The 23,200-nt window shown below is 41.0% G+C and overlaps 2 protein-coding genes across 3 annotated transcripts in view; one reads left to right on the top strand and one right to left on the bottom strand.

The window, feature by feature from the left end:
• hectd4 (HECT domain E3 ubiquitin protein ligase 4) overlaps positions 1-17,002 on the top strand; it is a 39,256-nt gene extending 22,254 nt beyond the window's left edge. For both annotated transcript variants that reach the window (XM_023342978.1, XM_014470749.2), the window contains exons 44-76: positions 825-940; positions 1,027-1,130; positions 1,473-1,634; positions 1,770-1,918; positions 2,032-2,111; positions 2,294-2,457; positions 2,546-2,783; positions 2,906-3,042; positions 3,133-3,259; positions 3,807-3,944; positions 4,336-4,472; positions 4,560-4,720; positions 4,804-4,985; positions 5,066-5,271; positions 5,856-5,986; positions 6,091-6,296; positions 6,381-6,560; positions 7,242-8,635; positions 8,958-9,165; positions 9,248-9,471; positions 9,583-9,728; positions 9,823-9,926; positions 10,272-10,395; positions 10,794-10,984; positions 11,374-11,520; positions 11,751-11,870; positions 11,970-12,125; positions 12,253-12,356; positions 12,884-13,105; positions 13,207-13,373; positions 13,464-13,659; positions 13,865-14,087; positions 15,175-17,002. In XM_023342978.1, coding sequence (XP_023198746.1) covers positions 825-940; positions 1,027-1,130; positions 1,473-1,634; positions 1,770-1,918; positions 2,032-2,111; positions 2,294-2,457; positions 2,546-2,783; positions 2,906-3,042; positions 3,133-3,259; positions 3,807-3,944; positions 4,336-4,472; positions 4,560-4,720; positions 4,804-4,985; positions 5,066-5,271; positions 5,856-5,986; positions 6,091-6,296; positions 6,381-6,560; positions 7,242-8,635; positions 8,958-9,165; positions 9,248-9,471; positions 9,583-9,728; positions 9,823-9,926; positions 10,272-10,395; positions 10,794-10,984; positions 11,374-11,520; positions 11,751-11,870; positions 11,970-12,125; positions 12,253-12,356; positions 12,884-13,105; positions 13,207-13,373; positions 13,464-13,659; positions 13,865-14,087; positions 15,175-15,311 — 6,481 coding nt within the window. In that variant the 3' untranslated portion in view covers positions 15,312-17,002. The remainder of the gene's footprint in view (positions 1-824; positions 941-1,026; positions 1,131-1,472; positions 1,635-1,769; positions 1,919-2,031; positions 2,112-2,293; positions 2,458-2,545; positions 2,784-2,905; positions 3,043-3,132; positions 3,260-3,806; positions 3,945-4,335; positions 4,473-4,559; positions 4,721-4,803; positions 4,986-5,065; positions 5,272-5,855; positions 5,987-6,090; positions 6,297-6,380; positions 6,561-7,241; positions 8,636-8,957; positions 9,166-9,247; positions 9,472-9,582; positions 9,729-9,822; positions 9,927-10,271; positions 10,396-10,793; positions 10,985-11,373; positions 11,521-11,750; positions 11,871-11,969; positions 12,126-12,252; positions 12,357-12,883; positions 13,106-13,206; positions 13,374-13,463; positions 13,660-13,864; positions 14,088-15,174) is intronic.
• Positions 17,003-18,663: 1,661 nt separating this feature from the next.
• On the bottom strand, positions 18,664-22,953 carry sds (serine dehydratase). Its single transcript, XM_014470748.2, has 8 exons — positions 22,914-22,953; positions 22,617-22,773; positions 22,419-22,458; positions 21,888-22,027; positions 21,490-21,581; positions 20,317-20,544; positions 20,121-20,245; positions 18,664-19,132 (listed from the first exon to the last, which is right to left on the bottom strand). Exons 2-8 carry the CDS (start codon positions 22,767-22,769, stop codon positions 18,939-18,941), a joined length of 972 nt encoding a protein of 323 aa, XP_014326234.1. The 5' UTR covers positions 22,770-22,773; positions 22,914-22,953; the 3' UTR covers positions 18,664-18,938.
• Between the last annotated feature and the right edge of the window lie 247 nt (positions 22,954-23,200).

Below are 23,200 nucleotides of genomic sequence, written 5' to 3'. Positions count from 1 at the left end.
TTTAACTTGATTTAATTTCATGCATTTCACCTTTAAAGTTTGCATTGTAAGATTGGTTCTCGAGTGCATTGTGTTTTGAAATATTTACATATTAATATTTCATATTTTTTTGTAAATATTTAATTTGCAAATGCAATAAAATGTACTCAACATCTATTTAGTGGAATTTACCACATCAATTTAATTTGAACTAAAGTAAGTGCTCCTACTATCATGAGGATATTTGAAAACCCTATTTTGTTTAGATTGAAATATTAACCTTTAATGGTAATTGAGTAATTGAGGCATTAATGCCTCTGACTTCACTTAAGAACTCTTTTTTTATTGCTTTTTGTGCAATAAAATAATATATTAATAAAAGCTATTATTGATCTAACAATTAAATGACTTTTTATAAAGAGTGATACCAACTATTTACACAAAGAACTTTCATAAAAAAACAAAGTTTACCTTTTTAAACATCTGGATTATAAATATTTATGTAAATCCAAGTACATTTAATTTGGTATTTATCCTGTTTTTTTGGTTTTGTAAAATTTGCCTTGAATTAAGAGAAACCCTATTTCCTATTACCTTTCCTCTCACCTCCAGTTTTGAACAAAGCTCATAAGAAAAAAAAAAAAACTAAACTTATTTGATGGTATTTGGCTTAAGCGTTTCCAATTTATAGCAGAATGATAGACGCAGGATCTGCAGCCAGATTTTTCTCCTAAGCATCCTAAATGGAAGAAAATGTATCTCCTTGTGGACTTGTTTGTGGAGTCATATTTTTCATATAAAATTTAGAAAAATATGACTGTTAAACAAGTTTATTTTTTTTCCAGGGCATGTCTGGTGATGGCACAGCTCTTGGAGGATAGCTCTTTCTGTGAGGAGTTCATTCAGCAGTGTCCAGCTGCTGTGGAGGTTTTAAACCTGGTTGCCCAGGAGTGCAGCCCTGGTGAGCATATGAGGAGCATGTTAAAGAACGCTTCTCAGCACTGCTCTGTATTTGTCTGACAGGTGGCCTCTTTTCATCTCGTGCAGGAGAGCGTCTTGGTATGGTTGAGGCTCAGTGTGAGAGAGTAAGAATGCTGTACCGGGACTGTGCTCGGCCACCACCTCCACCACTGCAGACAGACAGACGGCAGGTAGGTGGCAGTAACTTCCTACTTCACCTTTTTTTTCACAAGTAAGAGCACACATAAAAGATGTCACCTCTCACGTAACATGTCTCTGTTGTTATTTTTGGACAATTGACCATATATATGACTGCAGGAGGAAAAATCTTGTATTATTGTCAAAGAAAGTTTTATTACAACTTTAATTCATTTTATGTTTTCTTTTTTGTTGAGAAAAAAAGGAACACAGTGAATGATGTACCGCTGTTCTTGTATTACGTATGTTTGGATTATATTTGTGATTTAGTAGCTCTGTTTTTGTCTGCCTAAAATATTTTGCTCCTTTCTTCCTTATTCTGCTTGTTATGCTAGCCCAAGGAGATCACTTGGTGTCCGTCCAGAGTGTTTCCTCCGGTCCGTGCATGCTTGTTCTCCTCCCGGCTAACCTCCGTCACCTTCCTGGCTGATCCAAGCGCCGGAGGTGGTCTGCCCCGAGGAACTTTCATCTATGCCACCTCTCCTGTACCGGTTCAGGTACGAATGTTTTAGTAAAGTCAGATTGTCTTGCGATTATTTTTGCCATTACAGAAGTACTGATAAAATTACTTATTACAATTCAAGTTAAGAATGTCAACAATATTGTTTTTTTTCCTCTTTCTGTTGCTTTAGGCACCATCCTTTTACTGGGAGATAGAAGTTGTCTCCTATGGAGACTCTGAGGAGGACAGTGGGCCAATAGTGTCCTTTGGTTTTGCCACAGAGGCAGAGAAGAGAGACGGAGCATGGACCAACCCTGTTGGCACATGTCTGTTTCACAAGTAAGTGCAGCTTTATATTAAATTTTTCTTATCACATGGTGTTCTGTAGGACTTGATTGCTGACTAACGTTTTTGTCTGTGTGTTTGTCTCCTGTCTGTGTGCGATGCATCAGTAATGGTAGGGCGGTGCATTACAATGGCTCCAGTCTGCTACAGTGGAAAAGTGTCAGACTTGATGTGGTCCTACTTCCTGGTAAGATAAGAGAATAAGTATGTTTCCCATAATGTTTAAATTAAAGTCTCTGTTTAGTTGACATAAAGTTGTAAACAATACTTTTCCAAAAGTATTTTTTTCACAAGCAAAATGTTAAAACATTCCCAATGTGTGGTTTTGGCTGTAATGTAGATGATAATCGTTAATTTGGGTAAATACAGGCGATGTGGCGGGAATTGGCTGGGAGCGCTCTGAGGGCACACCGCCCCCTCCTGGTCAGGCCCCTAAAGGAAGAGTCTACTTTACTTATTGTGGTCAGCGGCTAAATCCTAGTCTTGAAGATGTAGCAGGTGGAATGTGGCCTCTGGTCCACATTCAGAAGAAGGTAAATCTATGCTAAGATTAAATTAAAAGCTGCTTCTCTAGTTTGGTCATATGCAGTATACATTTTTGTTTCTCTCCATTTTTTGCAGAATGCAAAGATCCGTGCCAACTTTGGAAGCCGACCTTTTGCATACGCAGAAGGCCAAGCACACCGGAATGCAGCTGACTTATGTGTAGACCTAGCAGAGGAAATAAGTGCAAATTTTGAAGCACTTCCCTTTGCCATGGCCTCAGACAGTGATAATGATGCAGGAGCAAGTGTCACTTCCGACTCTGGCTCCCATGGTCCCCCTTGTCGGATTGCAGCTGTTGCAGTTCCTCAGCAGCGTATGTCTCTTGTGATCATTTCAGGTTTTTTTTTATCTAAAACGCACAGACTTCCGTTTTTGTTTACATGTTGCTTCAGCTAATAATCAAGTTTTCTCTTTTGACCTTTTCTATTTCTACAGAGTACAACAGTGATCTGTCGTGCCATTACAAGGTGGAGCTGAGCTATGAAAACCTGTTCACCTCTGGGCCTGACTCACACCCCCCACCTATTGCTGATGATGAGAGTGATGATGAGGATGATGATGATGTTCCCAGAGTGAGATTAGTCCTCAGTACCTTTATACTGTGTTTTTCTCCTTTATTGTTTCTTCTTTATGTATTAAATTTGATTTGGGTTTGACTTTAGGAGGATCACTATGCTCTTCTGGTGAAGGCTTGGGAGACGAAAGTATTCCCTACTATTCGTAGGAGGTTCCGTAACGAGGCTGAGAGGAAATCGGGCTTGGATCAAATCAAGGGAGCCCTTCAGCTGGGTAAAGATCAAAAGGATTTTTACTGCAAAATGTAACATCTTGTATATGAGTAAAAGTCCAATGACAACACTATTGAATGTATATTTGCCACAATTATAAAGAGGTTTAACTTAATTGGCACTTATGACTTAAATCGTGACCACTGAATGCAGTATTTTAAATATACATGTATATTTTACTGAACAGAAATGAAGAAATTGAGAATTTGAAGGTAAAAAACCGTCTTAAATCCCATAAGGTTATTAGTTTTAGGTACATTAAACGGAGCAGATTCTTTCAAGTCAAACTAAAATGCAAACAATATTGTGTTTAACTAATTTTACGTGTATGAATACATAATGTTTAATGAAAGTATGATTTTGTGTTTCAATAACATAAATACACAAAAACACAACACCATTCTTTCCACCTGAGAAAAGGAGGGCAGACAGGAAGTACACACAAAATGAGAACAATTCTTAGCTGTTCTTGTTAAATATATACTCTCTCCTACCTTAGACATTGTTTGTGTAATTGACAATATTTTTGTGCGTTTCTCTGGAAACAGGCATGGTTGACATTGCAAGACAGACAGTGGAGTTCCTGTATGAGGAGAATGGTGGTATTCCTCGTGACCTCTACCTTCCTACTATTGAGGATATCAAAGACGAGGCCAACAAGTTCACTATTGACAAAGTCCGAAAAGGTACCACATTACATATTTTTTAATTTTTTATTTTTTTACCCCTCCAGGGGGTCTTTTGTGGGCTCTAGTGTCCCTTATATGAAAGTAGTCTGACAGGAAAGGGAGGAAGACATGCGGCAAATATTGTCGGGTCCGGGAGTCAAACCCGCGATGGCCACGTCGAGGACTCAAGGCCTCCAAACATGGGTCGCGCTAACCCCTACACCACCACGGCACGCCCCCCACATTACATATTTAAAGATTTTGAGCATTGCACAGTTGGACTAAACATCCTCGTAGTATTTCATCGCTTGTTTTGAGATGTATTGAAGAACTTACTGTCACTCACATTTGGTAAATGATTGTAATGTTATGTAACTAACATGGATCACAACATACTTTATCCACAAAGGGTTGACTGTGGTCATCCGCTGTCCTGACAGCAATAACACCAACAGCACAACTGGAGGAACAGCGCTGCCCAAGTTTGCTATCCGTGGAATGTTGAAGACGTTTGGTTTGCACGGGGTTGTGCTGGATGTGGACTCTGTAAGTCTAATCATTTGTGGTGGGTTTTTTGTTTTAGCCTCACAACATATTTATTTGTAAACTAAAGTGTTTCATGCGTTTGTTCAGGTGAATGAACTGGTACAGGTGGAGACGTACCTCCGCAGTGAAGGTGTGCTCGTCAGATACTGGTACCCCATTGAGATGCTCGAGCGTCCGCCAGCAGGTTCTCGACGCACTGCGGCTAACGGCCTGGTGTCTTGGGACAGCAGTAACATTCAGATTCATAGGTAATATAAATGCAAAGGGAATGAGTGTGATGCATCTGAATCAAAGATCTGACTTTAATATCAGTGTCGGCGCTTTTCTTTAGGGAACTCCTTCGATGTGAAAGCGCGCTCGCTCGGTTATACTGTCGTATGGCTCTGCTCAACATCTTCGCCCCTAAGAATCCCCACACTTTCACTCGTCTCTTCCACATCCCTGCGATTCGTGACATAACTCTGGAACACTTGCAGCTTCTGTCTAATCAACTGCTGGCTCCACCTCTCCCTGGTGAGTGGAAGAATACATTTTAAAGAATTGTATTTCTTTTTTGTCATGGGAATTTTCTAAGCTATTCTCTCTTCCTGCAGATGGCACCATCAGCTCTAGCTCCATTCTCTTGGCTCAGTCGGTGCTTCACAACCTCGAAGGTCAAAGTTGCTCTCCCACAGACCTGTTTTATCAGGGCAATGCTCAGCCCATCCGGGAGTGGTTGACCGTGGCCATCACTCGTGCCTTGCATCAAGGAGAAGAAAGTTTACTGGAACTCACAAAACAGATATGCTGTTTCCTACAGGTTAGCTCTACAGCCGGTGAATACAGTGCCTTGCAAAATTATTCATTCATCTTCAACTTTCCATGTTTTTTCACATTATAACCACAAACCTAAGTGTATTTGGGGGTAATTTTATGCAGTAGACCAACACCACATAGTGTGTAATTATGAAAAGAAAAGGAACAAGGTTTACATTTTTTTTTTTACAAATCAAAATCAGAAATTGTGTGTATGTTTTTTTGCCATTCTCTTCAGTACTTTGAGTATTTTGTGCCTGCAAGTCTTTGAGGTACTCTTACTGTAGCAGGATTGGACATTAAAAGTATCTTTAAAGCATTTCTACAACATGATGCTAACAACACAAAGCTTTACAGTAAAGGTTTGGCGTGTTAGGGATAATGTACGTTTAGCTTGAAGAATAATAGTCCAGTTTGATCTTTTTGATCCACATGCTTCTGTTCCCTAAAGGCTTGTGGCAAATTAGTGGCTATAAAGCGAAGAAATGTGAAAAAGACCAAGGAGTATGAATATTTTTATAGTGAACTATATGCTTCTGGTTATCTACTCATTACTGAAAACAAACTATCTCGTTGTATATTTTTCAGAATGCACCTGAGCAGTTTACATCTGAGGAGTTTCCTGTCCTGGAGTCAAAAGTTAGTATGGATGTTAGTTTTCCCGGAGCGGCATTTGTGATCGTCTCCTGCAAAGAAAGTCAACTGGGCTGCCGGAAAGAGTGAGCTACATCAAATACACAACAGCAGACACTTAAAATTGAACTTCCTTTGCTTCACTTTTTATGTTTTTGAACTTCTTTCTTATCTTGTCAAAACCTTTTAGCTCAAGCTTGTACAAGGCTCCCTGGGCTCGAGTCATGGTTTATGGCCTGGGTCACAAAGTGCGAAGAAATGGTCAGCTGAATCTGATGGAGGCAGTGTGTTATCCTCTAGATGCCTCTCCTACCAACACAGGCCTTACGCCCCCTCCCACCACAAACCAGTACCCCTCTGTTATCATTCCCACTGATAAAGTGCACATCAAGCTGGGTGAGTGTTTTCATTATGAGTAAGAAATTCTTAAAGAATGAAAAGAAGCACTTCTAAGCGAGTTCACTCTTGTTTTGGTTGTAGGAGTGTCGCCCCCTCCTGGTGCTGTGTTGGTACTCCACTCCTTACCGCTAGAGTTTCCTCTGGCGATGGCGTTTGCAGAGCAGCTGTTGACGTGGAAGCTGGGGGAGAGCAGCGAGCGATCCGAGGATGAGTTGGACACTGTGCCCTCATCGGTGCTGCTGCAGGTGGTAGAACTGCTCGGTAGGTTTTCCTTTAGTTCACCAAAATAAAAGCTACACATTGACCAAGATAGTACATGCTTTCTACTGTCAATGGTGACCTTATATACTTTATATATTGAAAGTATTATTTTGGTAAATAGCTTTTTTTCTTTCTTGTTAAAGAATCTCTTGTTAAAGAGATTTATGTAAAATCAGCTTTTTTGAGATTTACATCATGTTCTAATGTTATTCTCTTATCTAAAACATACTTGGAGTGTTGTTTTGATTCTTTTATGTATGTTTGAGAAATCCTTTAGTCTTCCGTGGCAACTATTCAGCGTACCTAAAAGCTTGCTCTCACCAAGTATTGGACCTGCAGTCTCTAAGCCAAGCTTCTGCCTCTTGGAGTAGCCCTCTCCTGCGCCTACCCCACTTAGCTCCTTCAGACTAGCCAGCAGCAATCAGCAACCATCTGGTAGAACAGCACATCTCCTAAGCTAATCATGCAAGCTACTTCTTAGTAGCAATGTCAAAGTTTAATGGAGAAATGTTGTCGTGATGACTTCCTGAAGGTGGAGTGTTGGTAAGAGCAGGAGCATCTTAAAGAGACAGAGCAAAATTTTCCAGATCAAATATTAATTCAAAGCTGCTAGACTTTATAAACTCCACAAATACAAATGTCCTAAGATTGCAGTTTCTAACATTTCTGTCTTGTTTATAGGTGGATTGCTTTGGACTACTGATCTGGCTCCCTCCATCAAGGAGCTCATCTTTCACCTGTTGGCTGAACTTTTGCGGAAGATCCACCACTTGGAGCAGCGCAAGAGCCCCGCTGGCCTTTCCAGCTCTATTGCTCTGCTGCTGAACCCCTGCCTGGCAGTCCTAATGGCCCTGCAGACAGAGCTCCGAAAACTTTACGATAGGGAAACTCAGGGATGGGCTGCTGGATGCGCCGGAGGTGGATCGTCGTCTGGGGGCATAGCGTTGGCGCTGGGGGCGGAGCAGAGCCGGTTCTCTACCTACTTTCATGCCCTAATGGAGGTGTGTTTGGCTGTGGCGGAGGTGACGCTTCCTCTCAATGTCGGCAGCTCTTCGGTGGGACCCCTCTCCTCTACCAGTGCACCGAACCTCAGTGACTCCTCCTCGTCGTCTTCGTCGTCCCCGGGCCAGACGCCACAAAGCCCCAGTTTGCTTTCAAAGCGTAAGAAGGTGAAGATGAAGCGTGAGAGGGCAGCAGCTGCTGTGGCAGCAGCCGCCTCTGGAAAGAGAACAAGTGGAGGCACAAGGCTGTCAGAAAGCGACAGCGCCCTTCTGAACATGGCGGGCAGCAAACCCGAGGACATGCTGTGGTTCCACCGCTGCCTCACCCTCCTGATGATTCTGAGACATCTCACCAATAAGGACCCGCAGGGCTTAAGCGTAACCAGCGATGCTGTGACGGATGCCTGCCAAGCTCTAGTGGGTCCCACGTCTCATAGCCGCCTGCTGGTACTCTCAGGTATCCCCACACACCTCGAGGAGGCAGTTGTTCGAAATGCCATCCGCAGGGCGTGCAATGCACACGGAGGTCTGTTCAAAGATGAGGTTTTCATTCCAGTGCAGGAAGAGGATCCCAAGAAGAAATCAGGAGCCGGGGTTTCAAGCCCACACGACAGCAAAGCTGCTCCAGAACCTGACCAACCTTTCTCCACCAATGGAGGTCCTGAGAGTCCTGACAGCTCCAGCAGTGTCACTCCAGCTTTAAGTGTGAGCGCTTCGGCTTCTACCAGCCAGACCTCCATTTGCAGCTCCTCTCAGGGGGTCTCTCGCACAGTCAGCGAACTTTCTGTCGATCAGGAGCTTTTAGCTGTCCCCTCACTCACGCCCGCAGCCGCTGCTTCGGCAGTAACGTACCCCCAACAGGCTCCTCAGGACTCTCAGACTGTCTCCAGTCAGGAAAGTCTAGACACGTCGCTGTGCAGCACGGGAAGCCTGGGGAGTCTCGGCAGCTTGGGGGAGCCTCTGGACAACACAGAAACACCGTCTGCCTCGGATGGAGCCTCTATGCAGACAGTCACTTCCTTTGAGAGCACAACAACTACAGCCAGACCTATCAAGGGCTATGCTGTCATTGAGGTGAGGTGGTTCTGTTGCAAAAGCATTCAGACCATTTGAACCAGTGATCTACCAGCCCTCCTTGAGGGCCAGAGTCCTGCAACTTTTAGATGTGTTCTTTGTCCTACACACTTGGGTTAAATGGTGAAACTGCCTCTGTAGCAGTTGAGGAGAGAGACAATATTATACTGTAATATTGGAGCAGGGTGTGCTGAGGTAGAGACATCTACAAGTTGGAGTGCACCGGCCCTTTAGGATTGGAGTTTTAGCGTGCTGCCTTAAACGTTTTAAAATTTTGTTTCTGAAATGAAATAAAATGAAATTTTTGTTCGGTTAAATGTAGGTCCGCTCTCGAGCAAAGGTGGAAAAGATTCGTGCCAGTCTGTTCAACAGCGGTGACCTGATTGGTTTATCCAGCCTGGAAGGTGAAGAGGAGCTGATGGAGTTAACCAACGAGGAGATCCTGACTGTTTCCAGTGTTAACCAAAGCCTGTTTGACACACAAGGAAGCTCTGCTCTAGAAGACTACTTTCTGGATAAGTCGATCAAAGGTTAGTGTTAAACATTAAAGTTTTACCTCTTTTATAGATCAACATTGTTTCTGTCAAATCTAATCTACCTCCCTATTTCCAGGTGAAAAACTTGTACCTGGAGCGAGAGACATCCTGACTGATATTTTTAAAAGCTGCGTGCACTCCGAGCAAATGTTGAGCCTCACACCGGCCAAGCCCGTTAAGGTGTCTGATATTTTCCTCAGCAAAGAGCAGATTAACTCTCAAACTCCAGGGAACCTGCTGCACACTTTCTTTACCAATGTTCGACCTCCTAAGAAAGTGCTTGAAGACCAACTCACTCAGGTACTCAAGGAGAAACATTATGGTTCTCTGTCATACCTCCAACCATCCAGCTTTATATTTGATTGTGATAATACTTCAAATCTTAAAATTTGTACTTTTTTATTCATTCAGATTTTACGAAAGTATGGAACCCCCAAGCCGAATAAGAACAAGTACAACAAAGCAGGAAAAGAACAACATCAGGGTAAGGTTGTGAGCACCAAGAGACCCATCACAAAGCCTCTCACTAAGGAAAAATCAGTCCTCAACAGTGTTAGGTGAGTCATTTTCTTGCAAAACCTCATATGACACACGTGTAAAAAAAAAAAAAATTATTGACATCAGAATTAAATATTTTTTACTTATTTCCAGAACTGCGCTGAGTGAGAAGAAAACTGTCCTAAAGCCAAAATCTCCGGAGAAATCGAGGCCAGATGAGAAAGACGTAGAAAAATCCCCCTCTAAAAAAACTGAAGGTTGGCAAAAATCACATCTGCTGTGACTACACAGAATACATTAAAAACATTAGAAAAATGACTCTTATTTCCATATATGTCAAGTTTGAGATTAATTTTTTATCTGAACGATGTAATTCAAATGGTCTAAAAAGCTTTTCAGTAGAAGGAATAGATTTTAATCTAAATCAATTCTGTCTTCCAAACATTATTTACAACTTCCAGAACCATTATATCTGACATAGCTGAATATTTTTTCAGTTTTAATTATTTTGTAAAAATGTGGGACAGGGTTAAATTATTTTAAAGTAAAAGTAAGTCTGGTTTGACACAACAGATTATGAGCTCTTCTTTTGTTTTGTTTAGTGCCAGAGGAAAAGTACCTGACACTGGAAGGCTTTCATAAATTTACAGTCGATCGGGCAAAGCAAGACATCCGCAGTGTCTGGAGAGCCATTTTGGCTTGTGGTTACGACCTTCATTTTGAAAGGTGAGACTTAAAGAATCATATAGTCCACTCGAATGCTGTAATTACTATCACAGAAGGAAAGATGTTCTTCAAAAAGTAGCTTCAGTTTTATCATTTGGTCTTCAACATTTTATCTATGCAAACTAACTTTCCATGGGTTAAAAAGCATCTTGAATTATCAGAATCTTAAAAAAAAAAGTAACACAGCTGTTGCTTGTTTTCAGCAGGCTTCTTGAGCTCCACATTTCATCAGATTTCATTATAGCAGTACATCTCTCCCAGTTAGAGATGCACTGACCAGAATAAGAATTAGGAGATTCACATACTGCTAAAGTTTGTATAATTGTCTTAAAGTCTCCTATTGTAAAAACATGTGTGTCTGTTTTTTATGTAATACTAAACCTGTCTTTATATTGAAGGTGCACGTGTATAGACACTCGCCACGCCCAGAAGGCCTGTAGAAAGTGGAGCTTGGAAATGGATGTGGCGTTGGTGCAATATGTCAACCGGTTGTGTCGTCACTTGGCTATCACTCCAGCCAGACTGCACCCCCATGAGGTCTACCTAGATCCCAGTGATGCTGCAGATCCCCGTGTGGCCTGTCTGCTCAGTAAGTTGTTTGCTTGCCTTTTTTTTTAGTCTGAGCTTCTGCAGATGCTGCGGGTTCTTTGATAGAGATAGCAGTTTTGAATCCCACGGAAAATTGAGATTACCAGATTGACATTCATGTTTTAAATATCTGTCTCCATCCTTTTATTAACTTTTGTTACTTAAAAAGGCATGAAAGTTGATGTTTTTGTTAATGTACTGTTAGATTTTAAAAATCGTTGAAGTTCCTGGTTTTGAAGCACTTGATGCAAAATTTGCACCAATTTTCTTAGATTCTGACTTCTGATCGATTAACATGTTCATCTCTAAGAATAATTTCTAAAACATTCCTATCTGCCTCACATTTGTGTTTTGTCACTCAGCTTTATCTTTGTGATTTGGTGTTTACAGATGTGCCTGTGGAGAGCTTGCGCCTGCGCTTTGCTTTGCTGCAGTCCCTCAACAACACCCTGGAGAGTTTCTTTCTGCCACTCGTGGAGCTGAGACAGACGCACACATATCAGAACAGCATTGCAGCGCTGCTGTGTGAAGCAAAAGGTGAGCATCAACTCAGAAACAAATCTAGCAAGAATAAAAGCATTGGTACGAGATGCTGTGGTTTAATATTTGAAGCTTGCTGAGCAAATAATGATATACAGGCTCCATGCAAATAAACTGTTTCAAGTTGAGGCTGCCTGATGTTAGAAAGTATTGCAAGCTGCAACTTTAAATTTCTAGTTTTAGTGCTTGAAAAATGTAATCTTTGTACCTCTATCTGCTTCTGATAGGCCTAGTCTTCTACGACACCAAGGTCACTGTAATGAACCGAGTATTAAATGCTACAGTACAACGTACAGCTGACCATGCTGCTCCAGAGATTACACTGGACCCTCTAGAGATTGTTGGAGGTAGACTTTCCTCCCTCTTATTTTTCTTCACTTTTCGTCACAGGACTTTGTGTTTAACTTTCTGGATATTGTAACACTTCTCTCCCTCGCCCCCTACAGGTGAAATTAGATCATCAGAAAACACCTACTTCTGCCAGGCAGCACGCCAGCTCTCCTGTGTGCCATCGTCTCAGCTCTGTGTGAAGCTGGCCAGCGGAGGAGATCCAACATACGCCTTCAACATCCGCTTCACTGGAGAGGAAGTTCATGGCACAAGTTAGTGCTTCCCTCATCACACCCTTTTTTTTCTTTCATGCCCCGCTTTGCTTTCATCTATTTTATTTATCGCTGTTATGTTTTTTAAAAATACCTAACTGCTATCGTGATGACTGTGTCTATCCAGGCGGCTCCTTCAGGCATTTTCTGTGGCAGGTGTGTAAGGAGTTACAGAGCTCAGCACTTTCCCTGCTGCTTCCCTGTCCCAGTGCTGCAGCCAACCGGAACAAGGTATCATTTCATTCCACATTACATTCATCTTCCCATCAAGGCATACTGTAGCTCTATTCAGTCAGGATTTACAGTGCTTTGTGAATATTTTGATACCGCTTTTGACCTGTTACAACCACAATTTGTGTTTTATTTAGATCTTGCACTATAGAGAAATGCAGCGTAGTGTGTAATTGGGAAGAGGAATCAAAATGGGTAAAAGTGTCTTTCTCCAGATGTGGAAAGATGGTAGAGGCAAATTAAAAGAAAGTGCTTTGGAAAGTGGTTCTGTTGACTCATGAGGTCGAGTCTTTTGAGGCCACTTTGTGTTAGTCACATAAATTTCCAATAAAATGAACTGAAATTTGCAGCTGCAATGGGACAAAATCTGTGAAAATTAAAGGGCATGAATACTAGGCACCACATCTGCTGATCTAGTATCAACATTGTCTCAATTTTATGTAAAACTTATTGTAAAGAATTTCACAAGAAAGATCATGACATTGTGTAAATATTCCCAATCTTTCTTTGTATTGTTTTTATCTCAGGGGAAGTACATCCTGACTCCCTGCCCTATCAGCTATGCAGAAGAGCAGTTGTTGCACTTTTTTGGTCAGCTCCTCGGTATAGCCATCCGTGCAGACGTCCCCCTTCCTTTGGACCTGCTGGGATCGTTTTGGAAAGGCCTCATTGGCGAGCCTCTCGATCCAGAGCAGGACTTGCATGAAGCTGATGTGCTCACCTACAACTATGTCAAGAAATTTGCAAATGTGAGGAGTGCAGTAGGAGCGATTTCAATCACACCCAATTTGATATCCAGCTCATGCTTGCAGGGATTTTGATTCTTTTTTTTTTTCCTTCCTCTCTTCAGGTGACTGATGAGAGCGAGCTGGAGACCCTGTGCGCTGAGATCTCCTCGCAGCACCACTCAGGAGAAAGCCCAGAGTCGCCCAGCCGGCCCTGCTGCACTTTTACTTACTTCACAATGACGGGTGAAGAGGTGGAGCTTTGTCAGGGAGGACGCAGCCTCACTGTCAGGTACAGAGCAGCTCCCGAAGGTTCTACCGTAGTTCAAAGCCACAGCCACAGCACATTTGAGTGAGTTTCTGTTCTGTTTGTCCCATTAAGCTGGGAGAACAAGGATGTGTACGCACGGGCAGTCAGGAGCCTCCGCCTGAGGGAGCTGGAGAATGTGGAGTGTATGACAGCAGTGAGGGCAGGACTGGGATCCATCATTCCTATGCAGCTGCTTACCATGCTCAGCCCTCTGGAGATTGAACTGCGCACATGTGGCTTGCCTTACATCAATCTGGAGTTCCTTAAGGTGGTGCATATATATATATATATATATATATATATATATGATAGAAAACACTGATATCTTTTCAACCACATTACAAAGTGTGTGTGAGCATTTTCCAGCTTTAAAGTCTATGAAAAGCGGTGGTTTAACGATTTCCTTCTATCGTTGCTGTATTGTGTTTCTCAACTTTTACCTTAGTAAATCATCCCATTCTTTTTTTGTTTAGGCTCACACCATGTACCAAGTCGGTCTGATGGAAACCGACCAGCACATCGAGTTCTTCTGGACCGCCCTGGAGATGTTCACTCAGGAAGAGCTCTGCAAGTTCATCAAGTTTGCCTGCAACCAGGAGCGCATCCCGTTTACTTGCCCGTGCAAAGACGGCGGACCCGACACAGCCCATGTTCCCCCGTACCCCATGAAAATCGCCCCTCCTGATGGAGCTGCAGGTAACTGCCAACATGCTCCCTGCAGGGCCCTGACTGGGCTCAGGCGCTCCTATCCCTGCAGCTATTGCACTGTATCAGTGCTGTTGCTGCAGACACTGCTGATAATGTTGAGAAAACTGTTCATCTTGTCACTTCAGATAAACTTTGAACAATATAACATTCATTATATTATTTATATAATGAAGGAACATTGAGCATCTTTTTTTCTCCTTGTTGTATTTCACTTAAAGGGATTCAGGTTTGAGTTTCTCAAATCATTTTTATGATTCCTGATACATAAGATTGCTTCATCTTTTGAGCTTTTATCACTGTGACAGTTTGATTACGGTGCCCTGCAATAGCACTTATATTCCATGAACTTTTCCATGTTTCTTCACTTTACAACCTTAAACTTTTATGTATTTTATGTGATACACTCAACCATTTTGTCTTTTAAAAAATTCTTTAAATGGACTTTGGGCTCTTTTAAAACATAAATATCCATTAACTCAGACAGGCTTCTCTATTCCAAGCATAGCGCTGCTACTTTCGTGTTTAGCCATGAGGCTTGTGTTCAGGATTCTCTAGTATTCATTTTCCACCATTTTCCATTTTCCAAAGTAAAATAAAATTTGGTCTTATCTGATCAGTGGACCTGTTACACATGTTGTGAAAGGAGGTCCACTCCTACATCTTTTCAAGATGTTCCACTTTGTGTGGGTAAATATATATATATATATATATATATATATATATATATATATATATATATATATATATATATATATATATATATATAAAATTGTTGTAGTTGAAAAGTGACAAAATCTTTAATGATTTTCTTGTTGTATTTCACTTAAATCCCATTAAGTGAAATACTTAAATCACTTAAAAAAGCACTTAAAAAACAGATTTATAAATCTGTTAGAATAAATCTAACAGATTCTAACAGAATCTAACAGATTTCCGAAAAAGTTGTAAATCTAACAGTTGAAAGATTTACGAATAATTTTTCAAGGCGGTGTAAAGTAACTCCTGTTACACAAAAACTTCTACTTGCATCTTCACTATATATAAACAAAAACCCATATTTCTGTTTCCTCTCCAGGTCAGCCAGACTCGCGCTACATTCGAGTGGAAACATGCATGTTCATGGTGAAACTGCCACAGTATACTTCTTTGGATGTGATGCTGGAGAAGCTGCGCTACGCCATTCACTACCGCGAAGATCCTCTGAGTGGCTGAGGAGAGCCGAGAAGCCGACATTCCCGAGCAGTAGTACCTAACATCCCACCACCACCTTCTGCCCCTCCTGGATCTTCCTCTGAGACCGACCGCAGGCTGATACGCACTGCTTCACCAACGAGCAGCAAAGCTAAACCCTTTTATCTTGAAAGGAAACCGACATATTGTTTTCATCGCCATCTGCCTAAATTCTACGTTTTGTTTCATTCAGGGAGGATGATTTTAATCAGCAGTGATGGCTGCAAATAAGTCTGATTTATTTTTGTTGCACTGAGATTGGGGAGGGCATTGAAGTGATACAGCTGTGAAAGAGTTTTGTTCTTTTTTCATTTCCCTTTTTTTCTTTTGAGCCAGCTATGTAACTTTAACAAAAATCTTTCAGCTACCTTCAGAACAGCACTTTACAGTTGCAAATCCTATAGCTGAGCGTTGAGAAAGTGGTTTCTATGGGAGCTGATAAAGCCCTAAAGGCTACAGTGAAAAGTCTCCAGTCACAGCTCAATGCTACCTCCCCTTTGTGGGGATGATGCTCTGACACTCGCCTTTTGCTGTAGGAGCCTCTCTTGTGTGACGAGAACCAAAAGGGTTTTCAGTGATATGATTACTATCAATTGGAATCTGCTGAGTTTTCACTACGTCATCTACTGTAGGAGCAGGTGTGAACAAGTGCTGTGCAGGGCTTTACATAGTTTTACTGCCTCTTTTAACAATACAACCTGCTAATGGATAAACTCATTTATGCCTATGTAACGGAGCACCTTTGTTAAAGAGTCTGAAGAGAGAGGTTTTCAGTCATGTAAAAAGTCATGTTAATCTAGTAGTCATATCCAATCTACACACGTACACTGGAGGGGTTGGCAGTAAGTAATCTTCAGTTTTGCCCTTTATATATTTATTTTTCATGATTGGGGATGAGAGGTTTCTTTTTATTTCATCCATAACCAAGTGTTTTGCTGTGTTTAATTAAAAAAAAGAAAGAAAAATTTAATAATAATCTAGAAAAATGTAAATAGGACTGAGGTAATGTTTGCTGGCAGTTTTTACTCGCTTCTTCTCTTCACCTTCTGATTTCATTTTGAGTTTGCACTACTCTTCCGAGAAAAGAATCTAAAAAACGAGCAAACTAGACAACGTCTGTCTGGGTTTCCAGTTTGTTGTGTTGCTGCTTTCTATGAATTTTGGCAATACCAGTAATCTTTATCACCTTTGTCTTGTACTCGGATGGTTTGAATTTCTTCTACACATGGTGAAACACGTTCTCTTGTGTGAGTGAAATCGCCATTTTACGTGGAGAAGACCACAGGATTGACTGCTGGTGCAGTGAAACTGCCTTTTTTTTAGTTTTGTTTTTTTTGCAGGATTTTGGGTTTTGGTTGGGCTCTTTTAAAGGGTGACGTACCGCTGCTAACAGGGTTGCTCTCTCTCTCTTTCTCTCTGACTTCTCCTCCTCTGGAGGGGTAACAATAGGTTACAAAAAGGACATATCCGTACAAAGAATTGTTTCGATGAAATGTGTGCTGTACATTTACTTGATATTTATTACAATTATTTATGGTTGCATTAACTTTTACTGTCTTACCTCTGCACATGAGAAACGTAACATATCTAAAATGGATTATACAGATGTAAAGAATCAAATGGCATTTGAGATTTCTGTGTCATAATAAAGAAATGTCTTCATGTACAAACAATGTTACTAATGTTTTGTTTTTGTATATTTAATCCCAGACAGATACAGTTATTGTTAATCATAGGTGATCAGTATTGGGGATAATTTTATGTCTTTAACATATGACCCAATGACACACTGGTTGCATCACTGCACCACACACTTTTACAGAGCGGTGAGTGCAGGACCAGGCTGGATCCGACTGGATCCCCATGCGTGTCGCTTATGTCTTTATCAGCCCAATTGTCCTAGTTTCACCTTTTGTCACATTACAACTGCAAAGGTCAGTGTGTTTTATTGGGATTTCATCCAACAGGTCAGCACAAAGTAGAGCATAAATCTGAAGTGGAAGAAAGGCCAAATGTGAATTTTAAGTGTGTGTGTGTGTGTTTGTATTCAGACCCCCGTGAGCCGGTACACCGGAGAACCACCTTCCACTGCACTTACAGCTGCAACTCTTTTTGACGTATGTCTGAACAATTTCTTCTTGAAAAATAGCTCAAACTCATTCAGATTCGCTGAAATTGTCCCTGAAAATCTATTTTCAAGTCTTGCCACATATATTTAGTTGGTTCAATGTCTAGACTTTGACTAGGCCTTTCCCACACATTAATATGCTTTGATCCAAACCATTCTGTCGTAGTTTTATGTGTATGTTCAGGGCCATTGTTGCTAGAAGGTCAATGTCTGCCTTAGACACAAGTCTGTTGCTACTTTAAACACATTTTCCTCCAAGAATGCCTCGTATTCAGCTTCACTAACTCAACCACCAGTAACTCATATTGTCATATAAAAATGTGAACTGTGATTGAAAATTAATTTTTTTATTGATAAATGTTCGCATATTGAGGTTTGATTTTAATTTTACAAATTTTCTGGAAAACTGAATTATTTCTACTTCAACAAAAAGTAATCTTATTTTATTCATTAAGCAAAGGGTTTTGACAACAAATGTGTTTTCTAGCTGGAGAAAAGGTTAGGACTTCCTTTTGATTGAAGTAACAGCAGTGACACATATTTTTGTAACTATAAGTTCACTTGAATACTTTTTTCCAGGCGGCAGAGTGACTCAAACTGCTGCAATCTTCTTCCTGAAGGTCCCAGACAATTTTTCAATCTTAGTCTTGTTTATACTCACTTTACAAGACTGAGGCAGTGACGGTGTTCTAAGGATTATGCACCTGATGTGATACCCCTTCGTGTGAGTTTTAGCTATTTTAGGTGCGTGTCCAAGTTTAATCCTCACCAAAAACCATGTTCTATGAAATTGTATTTTCCATTAAATTTTAAGTATTTTCATTAGTATGAATTGTTAACGTAAATAATTTGAATCTCAAAATATTTGAAATTGACACCCATAAATATGTTCGAAACAAACAGGGCACTGGGGGAAGTTCTATTTTACTTTTATTTGTTTCAATGTTTTTGAATTAATCTGTCAATTGGCCATAATTTCCCCGCTATTGTATTGTAGGCTAAATAAATAAATAGAACTCACACACACACACACACACAGACATGGAAGTCTGTGCTTATGTTTCATGTGTACTCCTTGAAGCTTATGGTATGAGGCAGCAATCTGGGCAGTGTTTCACATGTCTTTCACATTCAAGAGCAAGAGGGCAGAGAAATGATAAGAAGACAAAGAAATAGAATTTATTAATGTGAGTACAAATAAAAAAGCCGAATAACACACAAGCATTATTACAAGCAAGGATACAAAACGTATTGAAACTCAATGTGTCAGTTTTCTTTATCTTATATTCATGTCCATTAAAACTGATGTTTGTCTTTTTTTATATATATATTTCAGTCAGTGTCAGTGCTCCTGAGAGTTTCAGTCTGGAATGATTTGATCTATGGACTACATGAATAACAGCGTTTAGGGACTGAAGTGGCGAATGGAGAGAGAGAGACTGAAACAGAAATGTCAGGAAAACCCAGGGTAGTCGGTGACACTAGATCATGCCGAGCTGCTTCTTCAGCCTCTGAAGCTGCTCCATGCTGATGTTGTTACCGCCGCACACAACCACCACCACTGGGCCCAGGTGCTGTGCCAGCTTGCCCTCGACTTGCAGCCTTTTGATAATGTCACTGTACACAGCTGCCAGAGCGGCGCCGCAGGCAGGCTCCACCAAGATCTTTTCATCATCTGCAAAGAGAGACAAAATAGACAGATCAGTTTCATGACTGATTTCTGAAGGTAAAGCCAGTATTTTACATGCACTGTACAAAAAGACACTTAACCGTTCTATGTCCCTGTCTGACCCTACTAGCTGTATCAAGAATAGCTTGAATTCAGAAGTGTGCATACATTTCTTTAGTATGTGGTTGGAATTGCCTGTGGAACTGCATGACTTGGGTCAGATGTTTTGTAGTCACTGACAATTCGGACGACTCCTTGGTACCCAGGTATTAACTTCCTCCATGATGTTGATTCAATATTTTATCATGTTGTTCTTTCCTGTCTGAGTCATCTGTTTTGGAAAACACACCAGTTGCCCACAATAGCAAAGCACTCCCACAACATGATACTTCTGTACTTCATTCTTGGGACGCTGTTCTCAGGCTTGCAAATTTCTATGGGGGAATTTTTCTGCCATAATCCAAGAGCACACATGTTCAGTCTGAGAATGGGATTTCATGTCTTTCTTCTCAAAACTAGTAACGCTTGTTCTCAAAATTTCTCCTCTCTCTCACACAGAAGTGGGAAATGTCTGTAAGGAGAGACTGATAATGGCAGAAACATTCCCTCATACATATCCCATCCTAATATAATGATGGTGAAAATGACCAAACACTTTAAATTCATTACACTACAGGACCTGTTTTCAAAGAAAAATTAAGTTCTTTGTTTCTAAATGCGTTTGCAAACTTTTATCTGGCTTTTTATCCTTTGGAGTGATGGCTTCTTCCTCCCTGACTGGCCTTTTAGCACCAGCTGAAAGCCTTTTTTTTTGCCTTTGATTCGCACATGTTGCTACAAAACACCTTCGTTTTCTGGGAGACAAAAACCCGTAGCTTTTCTGAACAGTACAATGAGTGGACAAAAGAAAACCTTAAATGTCTTTGTGTGTGGTGTTTGTGGCATCAGCTGAATGTTTTCCCATCTCTTCTGTCCAGATGCAGGTTTCACTCACCCAGAAAGTGTTCAACAGCTCTCACAGCCTCCTGGTCAGTGACCACTTCTGAGAAAACCGTGTGTTCCTCCACTAGTCTCATTGTCTGAGCTGACACCCTCACCAGGCCCAGTGTGGTTGCAACACTGTGGGCGCCAAAACACTAAATCAGTTGCGTCAGGAGGAGGAAAAGGGACTGGTGAACCAAGTGCAGTACCTTGTGATGGCAGGTAAAGTGACGAGCTCTCCAGCATTCATTGCTGCATTCAGGCTGTGTGCTCCCACGGTTTCCATGGCTACGATTGGCACGTCAGCCCAGTCGGCGCGGCGAAGTCCTTCTACCACTCCGTTCAGCAGGCCTCCGCCTCCCACCGACAGCACTATGGCTCCAGGCTTCTCCTTCAGATCGCGCTCCAGCTCCTTCACCAAAGATGTGTGTCCTTCCCTTCACAAAGCGAAGCTGCGATTTACACTAATGCGGACAAACTGTGGACGGTGCAGCCGGAGTTACGCGATGCAACTGCTTTAATGTCAAACGGTGTGCTGTTTTGTTGTGGCTGCGTTTGACACCTCGACGTCGACAATCTAACTCTTGTGAACAAGCGGTTAATGTTAACTATGTGATATCTGAAATGTCCCCCCCCTATCATCCACTGCAGCTGTTCATGTTCCGGATGAGACAAGACAAGCATTACTGTTAGTAATGAACATGACGAGTTGGACTTTGATTTGAACCAGCAGTGCCTTGCCAAAGTATTCAAACCCCTTGAGTTCTTTGTCACATTTTGAAACATTGAAACCTCAAACTGCATTTTATTGGGACTTTTCGAGGCAGAGAAACACAAAGTAAGTCAAAGAGAAAAGATACATGGTCGCAAAATTATTTTACAGATTAAAAATCTAAAAATGTATCTAAAAGTATGGCTTGTATTTGTGTTCAGACTCACTAAGCAAGTAGAAATCCCTTGCACTACAAGTCTTTTAGGGTATGTCTAACAGTTTTGCACATTAATGGGTATTTACCCTTTTTTTCTTCTCTTTGCAATGTAGCACAGGCTCAATCAGGTTGGATGGAGTTATACAGACTAGCATCTTTCAGATCTTGCCATAAATTCTCATTTGGATTAAGCATGATTCCTCCACTTCCATGCTTCACTGTGAGCTTTATGTGTGGACATATGACATATGAATCACCTTCCTTTTTTTATTTTTTATTTTATTTGTGAAAATAATTTTTTTTTTCAAAAACTATGTCTTTTTTTCCTTTCACTTTAAATATATGCCCTGCTTTGTGCTGGTATCGAATCCCAATAAAGGCACTGCAAATTTTAGCTTTAGTTCTGAAGGTATAAATACTTTTGCTATGCTCAAAGAACGGACTCTGTCTCACCATATGAGCGGGTCGTCAAAGGGAGAGACGAATATCCAGCCTGGGTTGTTTGCCACAAGCTGCTGACCGTAACTAATGCTTTCATTCAGAGCCTGAAAAGGACGAGACACAACTTTGCTTACTCAGTTAAAATGACAAAAAACCTTTCAGGAAAAAGAAAAAAACTTTATTAATGTTCATAATTTCAACTTGTTTTATCCCCTGCTTTGGTTAGGTGTAATAATCTACCCAGACATGATTTTTGAGCAATACTTTTCATCTTCTTCTGATACAAACTAGTTTCCTAAACATTTTATTTTGAATAAAATAAAGACTCAATTGGAACTACATTCGATTTTTACACATCGCTGAAAAAAAAATCTGATATTATTGAGGTGATCACAGCTGAGTTAACCAACCTTTCCATGAATGACAACATTTGCCCCCTCGTCCTTCAGCCTCTCCACCGTCTGGTTGGGGGTGACACTTGGAACCACAATGGTTGCAGGAACCCCGAGCTGGCGGGCAGAATAAGCAGCTGCCATACCAGCGTTTCCTCCTGTTGAGACCCAAATCCTCAAATATTTTTTGTCTAGCTTCTAGTGCAGATATCTTAGTGCACTTGAAGTAAGAAACGAAACTTCAAGTGCTATTTCTCAGCAAGACATAGGAGGTTGAATTACGTAAATAATTTCCTACATATTAATGAAAATATACATTTTCCCTGACAGATTATTTTACTTAAGACATTTTCCCATGTTACAGGTGAAATAATTTTCCAGTGGAACTAATATTTTCATCAAATTACTTACTTAGAACAGGCTCCTATTTCTTGATGAAAAGTTACTTGTAAGTTAGTTTCGTCTTATTTCCAGTGTATTGAGATGTTTCCACTAAAAACTAGACCCAAAAATACTTGGTAAGATTTTATGTTTTCACAATGTACTTACCTGAACAGCAGACAAATCTCTCACAACCTCGCTCTGCCCACTAAAAAAAACAGCAAAAAAAAAACCCCAACTCGGTCAGCACAAGTTCACAACATGTCTGTTTGTGCTGCTTGAATTGTTCCACACTGGTTACCTTTGCACTAGTTTCTTAGCATTATTCATATATATAAAAAAAAGAGACAACAGAAGATTACTTACTGTCTTACAGAGATGACCAATGCCTCTGATCTTAAAGGAGCCTGCAGGCTGGGACGAGTCCAGCTTGAGGTAAACAGAGGTGCCAGCCGCCTTAGTGAGAGCAATGCTCTGCCTCACTGGAGTGGTCACGTGAAGAGGCTGCATGGTCTTCATTTTACTGATTACAGACAGGAAGGGAAATGTTTCATCGGGACAAACATGTGACATTGTTTGCTGTTTAAGTCCACATGGAAACTTGGATCCTTTTGATTCTTTCCCCCCATCATTGCTCTCTGCTTTGAGAGTGCTTCAACTTACCAGAGCAGGACAGGGAATCAAGCAGGGGTTTGGATGTGACTTATTCTTAAAGCTCTTATATCTGGGCTTTCTGTATGTACAATGAATATATACCTGCTTTAAGAGTGGGCTTACCGAAGGAGACACACCTCCATCCAATCATCTGAAGGCATTCTGAGAAGCAGACCCCTCCCCAATCACTGCCAGGACAGGATGGGGTGAAGATTATTGAGTTTACTCCCAATGCATTTTATCCCATTCTTTTGAGCTGCCAAAACCTGTCAATATCAGAAGTATTCATTTAGATT

The sequence above is a fragment of the Xiphophorus maculatus genome, chromosome 12, assembly GCF_002775205.1.
Source record: "Xiphophorus maculatus strain JP 163 A chromosome 12, X_maculatus-5.0-male, whole genome shotgun sequence".
NCBI classification, from domain to species: Eukaryota; Metazoa; Chordata; class Actinopteri; order Cyprinodontiformes; family Poeciliidae; genus Xiphophorus; species Xiphophorus maculatus.
This window is presented reverse-complemented; position numbering and strand designations above follow the sequence as displayed.